Below are 13,979 nucleotides of genomic sequence, written 5' to 3' on the forward strand. Positions count from 1 at the left end.
TAGCTAATGTAGAAAGAATAGATAAGAGTAGAGACATTCTAACGGCAGAAATATAGCTCAGCAGCACAGTGTCTGCTTGGCAAGTGCAAGGTTCTGAGTTAAAAAAAAAAAGATTCCAGTAAGATTTATGGTACAATGTATGTAACCAGGCATGAGATAATTCTTTAAAAATATTTTTACATTCTATTTAATGAAACTTTACTGGGCTGGTGAGACAGCTCAGCCGTCTAAAGCTCCTGCTTGGGGAAGCTTAGGCAGGTGCAGGGGATCGAGGTTCAATCTCTGTCACCTCATGCCACACCAGCCCCACCCCCAGGGTGGGCCAAACTGGCCATTAAAAACAACAACAACACTTTACTGATGAGCAACAATGTTCTCTGACTGTATCAATGAGAAAGTGGTGTCAGCCTTACCTATAGCAGCCACGTTCCTAAATGTTTCTCTCATCACATCTCTATAGAGCTTCTTTTGGGATGGATCCAGCAAAGCCCACTCCTCCATGGTGAAGTTCACAGCTACATCCTCAAAGGTCATTGCCTCCTATATGATTACACATGTGTTACTTTGAAGGAAGGTTGAGACTCACAGCCTGGGATCTTTTAACTTCTCTCATAAAATTTAGAACTGAAAGACAGGTGTGGTAGTGCATGTTTGTAATTCCAGCACTCAGGAGGCAGGAGTATTGCCATGAGTTTGAGACTAGTGCAGGCTACAAAGTGAATTCAGGATCAGCTGAAGTATGTTGTGAGACCCTGTCTCAAAAAAGAAAACCAAAAAGCTATATGGTTGCTGAATATTTCAAAGTTTGACTCTGTGTCTTAGTCAACAAATCCATGTGTATAAATGGTTTTTCAGACAGTAATGGTGCCAGAAATTGAACTCAGGACCTTGTGTTTGCCAGGTAGGCAATGTGCCACTGAGCTGTCTCCCTCAGAGAGCTTTTTTTTCTTTAATGTATTTAGTACAGGTTCTACAGGGTCTCACTACACAGATCAGACTTGTAGTGATCCTTCCTGTTTTTCAGGCTTCCAAATGCTGGCATTACAGGCACGCACCACCATGCGCAGTCTCAATTGCCATCTCAGCACACCTTGGGGGCAGGGGTGGCACGGCATGCTGGGGATCAAACTCCCAGCCCCTGCCTCTGTCTAAGCAGGTGCTTTAATCTACTGAGCTATCTGGCCAGTTCTCAGAGAGCAATTTTGATTTTGATGCTAGATTGTCACTCAGTGCTAAAGCAACGGCAGAATAGGAGTAGTGGTTCTTCTGCTGATCATGGAAAGAGCACTTGAGCACTGTCTCTAACGCAGAGCACACAGAGGAGGCTTTCAAGATCACCATCCACACAGTACTAGGGAAGATAATTATCTAACAAGTGCTTTCATAGGCCATGGTGATATCTCTTTTCCAATTTCATTATTTATTGCAATCCCTTTTTTTTTATTACACTCATGCAATATTTTAAAACATGAATTTTGTTCCATAACAATGAGCATCAAATAAAGGTTACAAATGACTAAACAATAGGAAGTTTTACTGAAATAAATCTATGAAAATTATAGAGAAAGGTGGCATTTATTTTATAGCTCAAGGTCACAAAATGGTCATCTCCACTCATAATTTTGCATGCTTATATCTGGTACTCTGAATGACTAATTTAAAGAAAACAATATGAAATCTAACAACCACTGTTGAATTTCTATCATTATTTAAAAAAATTTTTTTTAAATTTTTTAAAGACTGGTACAACCACTGTGGAATTTCTATCATTTTATTTAGTGAAATTCTGGATCATTTGTAATGTTTTATTTTATTTTTAATATTTTTATTCTCCTTAAAAAATAAACAATAAAATAAAAGATATTCTAGGGGGATATGGGAAAATAATGAAAGAAAAAGAATGATTAAAATATATGCACTGAACACCAATGTATCACAAAATAATTACACACAAAAGCAGAACTTCACCTATGTGTGGTAGTGCATGCCTTAATCCCAGCACTTGGGAGGCTGGTGCAGGAGGATTGCCAAGAATTTTAAGGTCAGCCTTGGCTACACGGTAAATTCAAGGATAATGTGAAATACCACGTGAGGTCCTCACTCAAACTCCCCTCAAAAAATGGTAACTTCACACTTCATGGATATTTTATGGACATTATTTTTAAAATGAAATACTAGTTAAGTGTTATAGCACATGCCTGTAATCCCAGCACTTGGGTTTAGGCATGAGGAATGTTGGGAGTTCAAGTTAAGCCTGGCCTACATAGAGTTCAAGGCCAGTTTGAAATACAAAGTGAGGCTCTCTCTCAAAACAAATGCTGAGAAGTAAAGCCATGCTGTTGAACTGTAGGGGACTCAGGTCAACAATTTCTGACATTGCCAGTCTAACGGAAGACCCAATACTATTATGGACTACTGGACTCCTTTAGATTATTTTGCTGAGTTAACACACCTATAATATTCAAATAACGGAACTTAACAAAAAAAAAAGGGTATACAGATGAATGTCCGTTTTGTATCTGTGTATTCAAAGTGGTTAGGATAGATATATAGTTACATTCTCTTAATGAATAGAGGAATTTGTTCTAAAGGTGTTTCTAGATAGGATATCATGTCCGCATCTTGTACAGCAATTAACCACTGGGAGGAATGTATGCAATATATTAATTATTGAAACTGTCCTACCAATTTGATTTGAAACTGTCTCATTGCTATTTGTTTATCAATAAAATTATGGAAAACAAACAAACAAACAAACAAACACAAAACAAAAGTGCAGACAGAGCCCAGCATCTGATGTAGGAGTTGGTGGTCGAAGGTATGTGTGAAGTGGACATAGCAAGTTTTCCCAGTGAACATTTAACACAAAGAGGCAGTTCTTTATTCAAGAGGCCAGCTAAAACAAATGTTAAGTTCCCTAATAAAGCAAGCTTAAGAGAAAAAACAAAAACAAACAAACAAACAAACAAAAAACCAAATGCTGAATGAGTGGGGATACAGGTACCGAGCTGGCACAGGTGGAGCTCTAACCATGCTGAAGTCACCTCATTGGGAAAGAATGCTTAGGTCCTATCAGATGTCTTGATCCTACCCACAGGGATAGAAAGTTTAAAAAATGTGCACAAGTGTGTATAGAAATGAAGATTAATCACCTGATCCAGGAGTCTCAGCTCCTCTTAGAGCAGATTCAGCCCACTTCCAACCCAAGTTAGGCATCCAAAAGTCCCACTCCAGGGCCAGCCAGATAGCTCAGCAGACTAATGGGCTTGCTTTCAGATAATCACAGAAGTTACTCTCAGTCCAAAGTTTTATGTGTATACATATATCTTTTAAAAAAAAACATGTTGCCCTATAAGTTGTTTGAAAACCGTTGAGCTCTATCTAAAATTTATGTACAGAGATTTCTTTTTTTTTTAAAGTTTGATTTCTTTTTTTTTAACATTTATTTATTTATTTATTTATTGTGTGTGTGTGTGTGTGTGTGTGTGTGTGGCCAGCTCAGCCCACCAGGGGGCGGGGCTGGCTGGCATGTGGTGCTGGGGGATTGAACTGCGGTCCCTGTGCTTTGCTTAGCTTGTTCTAAGTAGGTGCTTTAGACCACTGAGCCATCTGTACAGAGATTTCTTAAAATATACATTATGCTTGTAAAATATGAATTCAAATTAGTTTTGTGCCACAACAATGGAAAAATTGATATGCTGCAAAATTTTAAACAGAAGCTAGCTGGTGCCATTTAAGAACTTTGATGGACTCTGAGCAGCCTGCAGGCCTCTGCAGTTCAGGTAATCTCTGAACTTAGCCTTGAGCATGCAGGCATGGAGCTTGTGCTGGTGCCCAGCCAACTTTTTAAGAACTTAGAAGAACAATGAGCAGTTCGTGGGACTCTGGAGAGCTGCGATATGTGGGTCAAGCAGGCATGGAACCTCCCTGGCACCATTTAAGAACTTTGGAGGATTCTGGATAGCCTGTGAGACTCTGGTAAGCTCTGACACTTAGTTCCCAGAGCACAGGCATCGAGTTTGTGCTGGTTCGGGTCCAGCTTTTTAAGAACTTAGAAGGCGTCTGGGTGGTCCATGGGATCCTGATGAATCTGGCCAACACCTACCAACTCCACTGAAGCTTGACTGAGTGAGCAATGGCCAGTCACCCCACTACTAGTGAGAGCATTAGTGAGTCCCCACTATAGTGAAAAATCTTACTGGTACACATCTCACCACTCTCCAATGACTGCTAAGTCTAGGTGACTACTGGGAACTTCAAAAATGCCAAAACAGAATCATGTATGCAGATTTCTCAACACAAACCATCAAATCAAGAAGAACTTGGAGTAAAGTATTTCAGGTCCTGAAACAAAATAACTTCAAACCCCGATTGATATACTCTGCAAAACTATCAAATTCAATGGTGAGGTGAGATCTTTCCATGACAAAGAACTGAAGAAATTCATGACCACCAAACCAACCCTAGAAAGAGTACTGACAGATAATGCAGTGACAGCAGTGACCACAGCTTCAAGAACAACAGAAAGGAACTACTAGACAGAGCAAGTAATTAAAAAGAGGGAAAAGATAATCCAACATGTATGAGTTATAATCATCAATGTAAATGGCCTTAATTCACCAGTCAAAAGAAATAGACTTGGGCTGGACAGATAGTTCAGTGGACTAAAGCACCTGCTTAGGAGTAGCACAGGGGCACAGCCCAGCTGAGCCCACCCATGGGGGGGGGGGCAAGTGCTAAAACAGGATTAAGACTGGGTGTGGTGGTGCATACCTATAATCTCAGCTCTTGGGAGGCTGAAATCAGGCAGATCACTATGAATCAGATCTATGTAGAGAGACCCTATAGACTCTGAACTAAATACATTTAAAAAAAAAAAAGAAAGAAAGAAAGAAAAAGAAACAGACTAGCAGAGTACATTCAGAAACAACATCCAACAGTATGCTGCACACAAGAAACACATTTAACTCAAAAGGAAATTCACAGGCTAAAAGTCAAAGGATAGAAAACCTCCATGCCACAGGAAGCCAGAAAAAAGCAGGGGTAGCTATCTTGGTTGCGGACAACATCAACTTCAAACCAAGTATTCAAAGACATGAAGGCTACATACTTGTTAAGGGAAAACTGCAAGAGGAAGAGATAACAAATATAAAATGTATATGTACCCAATGTAGGAGCACTCACCTACATAAGACAACTTTTAATAGACATTAAAAACCAAAAGAGCAACAATAACAATTATGTGTGTGGGGGGTATTTGAACATAGGATTGTCACAAAGAGATCAACTGGTAAAAAAATCGGCCAAGAAATAACAGAATTAAACCAAGTGTGAAGAAATTGACTTAGTAAGCCTTTATAGAGTGTTTCACAAAGCAACAACAGAATACACATTCTTTTCAGCAGCAAATGGAATAGTCTCCAAAACAGACCACATAGTAGCACACAAAGCATTCTTAAGTAAATGCAAAGAATTGAAGTTATCCCATATATACTATCTAACAATGAAATAAAATGGAAATTATTGACAAAAGAAACTACAAAAACACCATAAACACCTGGAAATTAAATAACAACCTCCTAAACAACCAGTAGGTCACAGAGGAAATTGAAGAAAAAAATTAAAAATATTTACTGGGCTGGGGAGATAGGAATAAGCACCTGCCTGGCAAGTGCAATGTCCTGAGTTCAAGCCCTGGTACGGGGAAAAAAAAAAAAAAAAAAAATTACAATCAAACAAAAACGCACATAAAACCTGCCAAAATCTGTAGGATGCAATGAAAACTGTCTTAAGAGGAAAATTTATAGCAGTAAATTGGCACATTAGGAAAACAGAACAAGCCCCCCAAAATGAAGTTATGCTCCACCTCAAGTTCCTAGAAAAAGGCCAAGTCAAGCCCAAAACCCAAACAAGGAAGGAAATTATAAAGATTAAAGCAGAAATTAATGCAATGGAGATGAAAAAAAAAAACAACGCAAAGCATAAATGAATCAAGGAGGTGGTTCTTTGAAAGACTAAAACTGAAAAAACTCCGACGAACTTAATCAAAAAAGGAAAGAAAAACCCAAATTCATGCAATGAGGAATGAAAAAGGGTGAAATCAATAGACCCTAGAGCAATTCAGAAGATCATCAATACCCACCTCCAAAATCTTTACTCTCTTAAAATGGGATGGGAAACAGAGGAAATGGACAGTTTCTTAGATACATATGAAATGCAAAGCCGAGTCAAGAAGATACAAAAACTATGAATAACCCAATAACAGGAAATGAAATTGAAAATGTTAAAAACAAAACCCAAAAAACAAAACCCTACCAACAAAGAAAGCCTAGGTCCTGAAGAATTCACAACTAAATTGTACAACAAATTGAGAGAAGATTAATACCAACTTTTCTCAAACTCTTCAATGAAATTGAAAGGGGAACAATTCTCCCAAACTCATTCCTAGAGTTTGGAAATATTACTCTGATTCCAAAACCAGAGAAAGACCTAACTAGAAGAGAAGTAGAGGGCAATATTTCTAATGAATATTGATGCAAAAATCCTCAATAAAAACACGAGCAAACAGAATGCAGCAAATCATCAAGAAGATTGTACAGAGCCGGCCAGATAGCTCAGTGGATTAAAGTGCCTACTTAAGCAGATGCAAGGACTGGGGTTCAAATCCCAGTGTGCTGTGCTGGCTACTTTTTCATCATAACGAACTTAGCATGGAGTACTGTTTTAGAATCAAGTCCCAAATGGGACGAGGGTAAGGCAAAGGTACAGTACATAGAGTTAAAATCCTCTAGCTTTGCTCAATTAGATAAAAAACGAAAAAGTTCTTTTAAATTGTGAGCAGTTGGTTCCAAGCAACACTGGGCCACTAGGGGAGGGGCACAAACTGGGCTCAGGAAAGCTCTTGCTCTCTGGTCCTAGGCAGACCCAGCTTGGATCCCCCATCCACCTGCTGATCTGTTTGCACCATCCAGCCAGAGGTTGGTGCGTACCACCAGCTACAGGCCTGTGTGCCTGGTGCTGCGTTAAGGGGGTCATGACTACAGTACGCTATTGCCTTGGCATTGGCTCTGCAGATTTGTTAGGTTCAAGATAGTGTCTATGGTTAAAATCTAGGCAAAACCAAAACATGCAATGGGTTTTACGGAGCCACATGCCACAATCCTAGCCATGGAAGCTCAGAGGAAGTGCAGGGAAATTTCACTGAGTCACAGACTGAAACCAAGTTGTAGGTCTTCATGAATCTGCACCTTTTAAAGCCTTAAAAGAATTAATACAAGCTGTTGCTACTTATGGCCCTACTGCTCCCCTTTACCTATGATAGGTTATGGCCCTAGTATGAATTGCTGAATTATTATGGTGGTCATCCAATATGGCTGAAGTCCTTAAAAACAACAGCTTATCTTCCCAGAGACCACCTCCCCCTTCTTCTCCAACTCATTTCCTTTCACCTTTCCCGCCACCTCAGGGAAGGCCCCAATCAGCTCCTCAGGTGTATCTAAACATCCCCCTCAAACCCCACCCCTGGCAACAGGCCATAAGAGCCTCAGCCTCCCTTTGTTCCAATCCAGAGAACTCCTTATCTTCCCCAATTCTCTCCATGTCCTCCAAGATAATGAAGCGTCTTTCCCTTTTTCCTTCTGCTTGTTTCTCTGCTGCGACACCGCCAAAACCTATCATTTCTGGTGCTGTGACCTGGAAAGGTGAGTAGTGTGGCTCCCCGGGCAAGCCCTGTTCCGGTTTTGAGCTCCCTCACTGAACGTCCTTCTGCTTCTGCCTCTGCCACCTGCCGTTGCTACCTTGCATCCAACACCAGCCAATTTTAGTCCACACAGGTGAGCCCCAAAACTTGGGGAATCTCACCTCATATTTCCCTCTCGTCTGGAAAATCGTGAGCTCACATCGTGGTCCTCGGCTTCCTGCTTTTCCTAGTGACCACTGACAAAGTGGGTGTTGGCCTTCTCCACAGTCACTCCAGGCTAAAAAGTGATGGCTTTTGCCCTAATCTTTGGCTCACCTTTTAATTCGGTCACCATGGGAAATACTTGTTCCCAGCCCCCAAAAGACACCCCATTGGGATGCCTGGTCCGTAATCTCGGCTCCCTTGGCCTCCGGGAGGCCGTAATACCTAAGTGATTAATTTTCTACTGTCAGACAGCTTGGTCACAATATAAACTAGATGGTAAAACCCAGTGGCCTATAAAAAAACTTTTGATCCACTAAATCTCCAAAGTTCTGTCACCACACCGGCAAATGGCAGGATATCACCTGTATTTGGGCTTTTTTTCTTTGAGGATGAGTCCCTCCCTCCTTCAACCTTCGCTCAACGTCTCTCAATCCACAGTCGCTCAAACCAAGGACCCCCCCCCTGCGCGCGCCTAACAATCTGTCTCAGACCTGACTGCCCTGCACCTCCACCCGCAGAACCGCCCACCGGAGTCCCCCCACCCCCAACCGCCGCCGCTGATGATGGCCCTCCTCTGCCTCAGCTACAGCGGTGGCTTCTAATTCACCCTCTAACCTCTTTAACGTCCAGGGACTACAGAGATGCCTCTCCTCTCTCCCCGCCTTCCTCTCTCGGTCAGTCAGTCTACATTCCTCACATTCCTCGCCAACCCTCCTCCCAATTTACAATCCAATCACAGTCTTTTTTTTCCTCCAAAAATCTCACCCTAAAAAATCAACTAATAACTCATTTTTCCCCAAGAGTGTGTGCCCCTCCCTCTGCTATCCATCAAGCTAAAGAAACGATAACAGCCCACGGAGCGAGGGAGCGGAGTCCGAAGCTCACTTTCTTTCCCCCTCACTCTCCCGCCCCCACCCCAGCCACGGCCCCCCACTCCCCGCCTCCACCCCTGCAGGCCGTCTCCGGTTCCAGGACTCATATATTCTCAGTGCTCCTCTGTTGTGCTGTGCCTACCCTTACTCTGCTCGGTTTGCTTGCTTCCACTCAAACCTGATAAGCACTGTATTAGACCTAAACGTGTTTAATTCAGAGGGTTTTTTTTTTTTATCCTTCCCCCCCCCCCAATTCCTCTTGTAAGAGATCTCTGCTAATTGACTTACAAAAGTTCTGACTAGGGGGCCTGGCCCTAGCTCAGGCCTTTAAGTGGCTGCTTCCACAAAGCTGTCAGCCTCAGGTTGCTGGAGTTCGAACCTCACAGCTCTCCAACTCATTTCCTTTCACCTTTCCCGCCACCTCAGGGAAGGCCCCAATCAGCTCCTCAGGTGTATCTAAACATCCCCCTCAAACCCCACCCCTGGCAACAGGCCATAACAGGGCCAAAAGTGCCCTGAAGGCATTCGAGGAACAAAAAAAAAAAAAAAAAAAAAGTTCTGACTAGTCTCTCATAATTACAAACTTTAAAAGGTCATCAGAGTTTAAACTGGTCAGAAATATATTTGAGTGCACTCTCATTTTATAAAGATGTCCGTGTGTCCTGTATGTACTTCTTCGTTTTTATGTCATTCTGTAAACAGCTGTTCCTTTTTGAGTTCTAAAATATAGACTTTTATTTTTTGGAACCGGGGATTGAACTCAGGTCCTTGCGCTTGCCAGGGAAGTGCTTATTCTACTGATGGTGCTCATCCAATATGGCTGAAGTCCTTAAAAACAACAGCTTATCTTCCCAGAAACCACCTCCCCCTTCTTCTCCAACTCATTTCCTTTCACCTTTCCTGCCACCTCAGGGAAGGCCCCAATCAGCTCCTCAGGTGTATCTAAACATCCCCCTCAAGCCCCACCCCTGGCACGCAACAGGCCATAAGAGCCTTAGCCTCCCTTTGTTCCAATCCAGAGAACTCCTTATCTTCCCAAACTCTCTCCATGTCCTCCAAGATAATGAAGCCCCTTTCCCTTTTTACTTCTGCCTGTTTCTCTGCTGTAGACACCATCAAAATCTATCAACCTGAGTTCAGTAAGAATGCTAGGACAATAGATTATGGCCCCAAATGGTTGGAAAGGTATAACTAATCAAAACATGTTTGAATCTAGGAAACTATTGTGGAAAGAAAATGTCTTTGAATATAAAACAGGTTGCTCGCTATTCAGTTCACTGCTTGGCCATTACAAAAGATATGCTAATAGGGGAGGGTGCTTTTGCTAGCATAGTCAGCTAACCTTTGAATTGCAACCATTTGAGCAAACTAAGATAGCTGCAATTAGGGCCTGCAAGGAACTCCCTTGTAAGAGTAAAACATCCCTTAACTTGGTTTAGTGACATGCAAGCTAGCAAGTTAATAGTTCAACAATTGGCCTTCAAAAATGCAAATAAATGCTGCAAAGATGGGCTATACTGCGATTTGGATGTGTGTGAATATTGGCCCCTCATATGTACAAGGCGCTGCCTTGCCAGCAGCTATCACTCAGATTATTCATCCAGTCAAGAAAAAAAAGGGGGGGGAGGGGGACTAAGTTCCTTTGTTTCTGTTGTGGGCACAAGGGACATTTAGCCAGAAACTGTTCTGCTGCACCAAAAACAACACAGCCTTTATCTGTCTCTTCAATAAAACTTTACAATCCATGTACTAGATCAAGACAAGGGTACCATTAGGCAAATAAGTGTAGATCTAAAACTGATGTGGAAGTCCAACCCATTCAGGGAAACGTCCAATGGGGCCCACCTCAGCCCCGCCAAACACTGGAGGCACTTTCCCCTCCCCTGCCATAAGAGTCTTTGACCTTTGGTGAGCAACAATAGTGGAGGCTTGGACCTCAGTTCCTCCAGATTCCTTTTGACTCCAGACATGGGGTCCCATCCTATTGGGCTCTATGGACCTATGCCTCAGGGTACAGTGGGAAATCTTGCTAGGCTGCAGCAGGTTTTTTTTTTTTTTTTTTTTTCAGAACTGGGGATTGAACTCAGACCCTTGCACTTGCCAGGAAAGCACTTATTCTACTGAGCCATCTCTCTGGCCCCAGCAGTCTCATTTTAAAAGGTCTCCAAGTTTTGCCTGATATAATTGATGCTGATTATACCAGAGAAATCATGGTTATTCGTCAGTCTACCCGAACCATTGCTAAAATCATTCCAGGTACTCCCAGTGCTCAACTGGTCATTTTTCTTTCTTTCTTTTTTAAATTTTATTTATTTATGTGTGTGTGTGTGTGTGTGTGTGTGTGTGGCCATCTCAGCCCACCAGGGGGTGGGGCTGGCTGGCATGTGGTGCTGGGAGATTGAACCACGGTCCCTGTGCTTTGCTAAGCTTGTTCTAAGTAGGTTCTTTAGACCACAGAGTCATCTCACCAGCCCCTCAACTGGTCATTTTTCCCTTGGGAAAAAACTGGAAAATTTATAAAGAAAAGCAAATCGAGGGTTTTGGGTATCCTAATACTTACTGTGTTGAGCAGATTAAACAAAATCGCCCAGAGATGGAGTTGACTGTCGAAGGAAAAGCATTTAAAGGGCTATTGGAAACGAGTGTAGATGTTTCAGTTATTGCTCAGCATTGCTGGCCTGAGGCAGGCCTCTGGATGGGGCCACTGCAGCTTTACAAGGGTAGGCAAGGTCTCTTACCCTAGCAGAAGTGCTAAGCTGCTAATTTGGAGGGATGCAGAAAGCCATTCCGGATATTTTTCTCCTTATATGCTCTGCCATGTACCAGTCAGTCTATGGGGTTGTGACATATTTACAGGGTATGGGAACATTTTTGGCCAGTCCTAACTCAACAGTTGTAACTCATCAGATGTTGCAACAAGGTTTCCTTCCCAATCAAGGGCTTGGTAAAAATACTCAAGGGAGAAAAAAAACCCTTCTAGTTATTCCTAAAAGAGACTTTTGGCATAGGCCATTTTCAGGAGTGGCCTTGCTCTCCTTTCTGACCGCATAGATGGCATTCAAGGTAACTTAGAGCAGGGCAGGCCAAATAGCTCAGTGGATTAAAGTGCCTGCAAGCAGGTGCAGGGGCCTGGCGTGCCGGCCCCTCCCCCAGGGCGCACTGAGATGATAACTGAGACTGGACTTGGTGGTGCATGCCTATAATCCCAGCACTTTAGAGGCTGTAAAGAAGAGGATTACTATAAACCCGATCTAGTAGTGAGACCCTGAACACCCTGTAGAGCCTTCCCTAAAATACCAAAAAATAAGATGTCTGATGACCCTGTCTGTCTTGATTAGTGGCCCCTAAATTCAGAGATGATAGCAATTCATACACTGATTAGCTGATGGCAGGGCACCTGAAAGAGGAAAGTGATAGATTGCTACAGGACTTGCAGGCAGTCAACTGCACCACGGAAACAGCACTGCAGCAGGGACTCCAGGCCTGTAGCTATTCCTTTACATTTTTCCACTGAGACTTCTTTAAAAGACTGTTTCTTTTCTATCACTCTCCACCCTGATGATAAAAGTTTTGCTTTAGTCTACCCTGTATTGATAATAAGGCCCCTATGCGCTGCTTTCAATGGTGCTGTCTATCACAAGGTGTGGCGAATAGTCCAACCCGGGCCAAGAGTCTGTGGCAACAGCCACTCCCTCAGTGCGACAGGCCTCTGCATCTGCATACACTATCTATGGTCTCTTGGCACACGAGTCCCCACCCATTTACGGTCCCATGTTTATCCAATCAGATGATGCTCTCTACAATGCAGGTCTAGTAAGCCCCTGAAAAGGTGTAAGCAATGACATCCTTTTCATATTTGGGACACCTTATTTAACAGAGGCTAACTGTGCCCCAAACTGTTCATATCCAGGTTAGACATCTTGTAACCCTAAACAATTTTTTTTTTTTTTTAAGTGGTACTGGGGATTGAACTCCGAACCCTAAGCTTGTCAGGCAGGCACTTACTCTACTGAGCTATCTGCCTGGCCCCCTAAACGATTTTTAGACACTACTTGGTAACATTAATTGGCTCCACCAAGCTCTTTTTTAAAACTTTAATTTCATAATTTTATTGAGAAACAAATAGCAATGAGACACTTTCAAATCAAATTGGTAGGACAGTTTTAATTAACATATTGCATACATTCTTCCTAATGGTTAATTGCTGTACAAGATGCGGACATGATATCCTATTTACAAACACCATTAGAACAAATCCCTCTATTCATTAAGAGAATGTAACTATATATCTATCCTAACTACTTTGAATACACAGATACAAAATGGACATTCATCTGTATACCCTGTTTTTGTTAAGTTCTGTTATATGAATATTATAGGTGTGTAAACTCAGCAAAATATTCTAAAAGAGTCCAGTAGCCCATAATAGTATTGGGTCTTCTGCTTGACTGGCAACGTCAGAAATTGTTGACCTGAGTCCCCTACAGCTCAACATAACAGCATGGCTTTACTTATATTTCACTTTTATACTTTTCTGCTGGATAGTTAAGACCAAGGTAAAGCAGGACCTATGCAACAAGAGTTGTAGCTTTTGGGTCTGATAAGGTCAGTGAAATGCCCTCAGGATTTATCCTGAGATCCTGTACATCAGATTGTAGAACCTTTGTCAATGTCAGCCATGTGGATGAGTCAAGGCCACTGCTTGGCCAATGTGCTCTCTGAAAGCCTCAGAGAAATGTTTTCTCTCCATGTGACTCTCCTTAGGCACACTCTACATCACTGATCACTTTCCTCTTTGGCCCCATAATCCCCTTGATCATAAAATCTGGGACACTACTGAGTTACATGATGTAACAATACAAGTTCTCATATGTTCTGAGTATTAATTGACTTTGGAAGGCTAGGGCCAAAACGTTGGCTTTCCTTGCGGCCCTCCTTTTTCCCTAATTTGGTCTGCAAACTTAGGTTGTCAACCATCCAGAAGACAAGCTTATTATTATTACCATACAACTTAGGTTGTTAAGCTTAACCTCATTATCTGTCTGAATATCAAACATCATAGGCATAAAATGGAACAGGTATTTTTCATCAAGTACTGATATGTTGAACTTTAAGTCCCTACAGAATATGATAAAAAAAAATTTAAAAATTAGAATATATTTTAAAAATAGGCATAAAGGGCTGGTGAGATGGCTCAGTGGTCT

General features: G+C 42.0%; 1 protein-coding gene across 1 annotated transcript in view; it reads right to left on the bottom strand.

Annotated features, from left to right (window-relative positions):
- The window catches only part of LOC101563258 (zinc finger protein 709-like), a 50,132-nt gene that overhangs the window by 9,480 nt on the left and 26,673 nt on the right, over positions 1-13,979 (bottom strand). Inside the window, exon 2 of the mRNA XM_023708034.1 lies at positions 414-540. Coding sequence (XP_023563802.1) covers positions 414-540 — 127 coding nt within the window. The remainder of the gene's footprint in view (positions 1-413; positions 541-13,979) is intronic.

Source organism: Octodon degus, unplaced genomic scaffold (assembly GCF_000260255.1).
Source record: "Octodon degus isolate 3935 unplaced genomic scaffold, OctDeg1.0 scaffold00322, whole genome shotgun sequence".
Lineage (NCBI taxonomy): Eukaryota > Metazoa > Chordata > Mammalia > Rodentia > Octodontidae > Octodon > Octodon degus.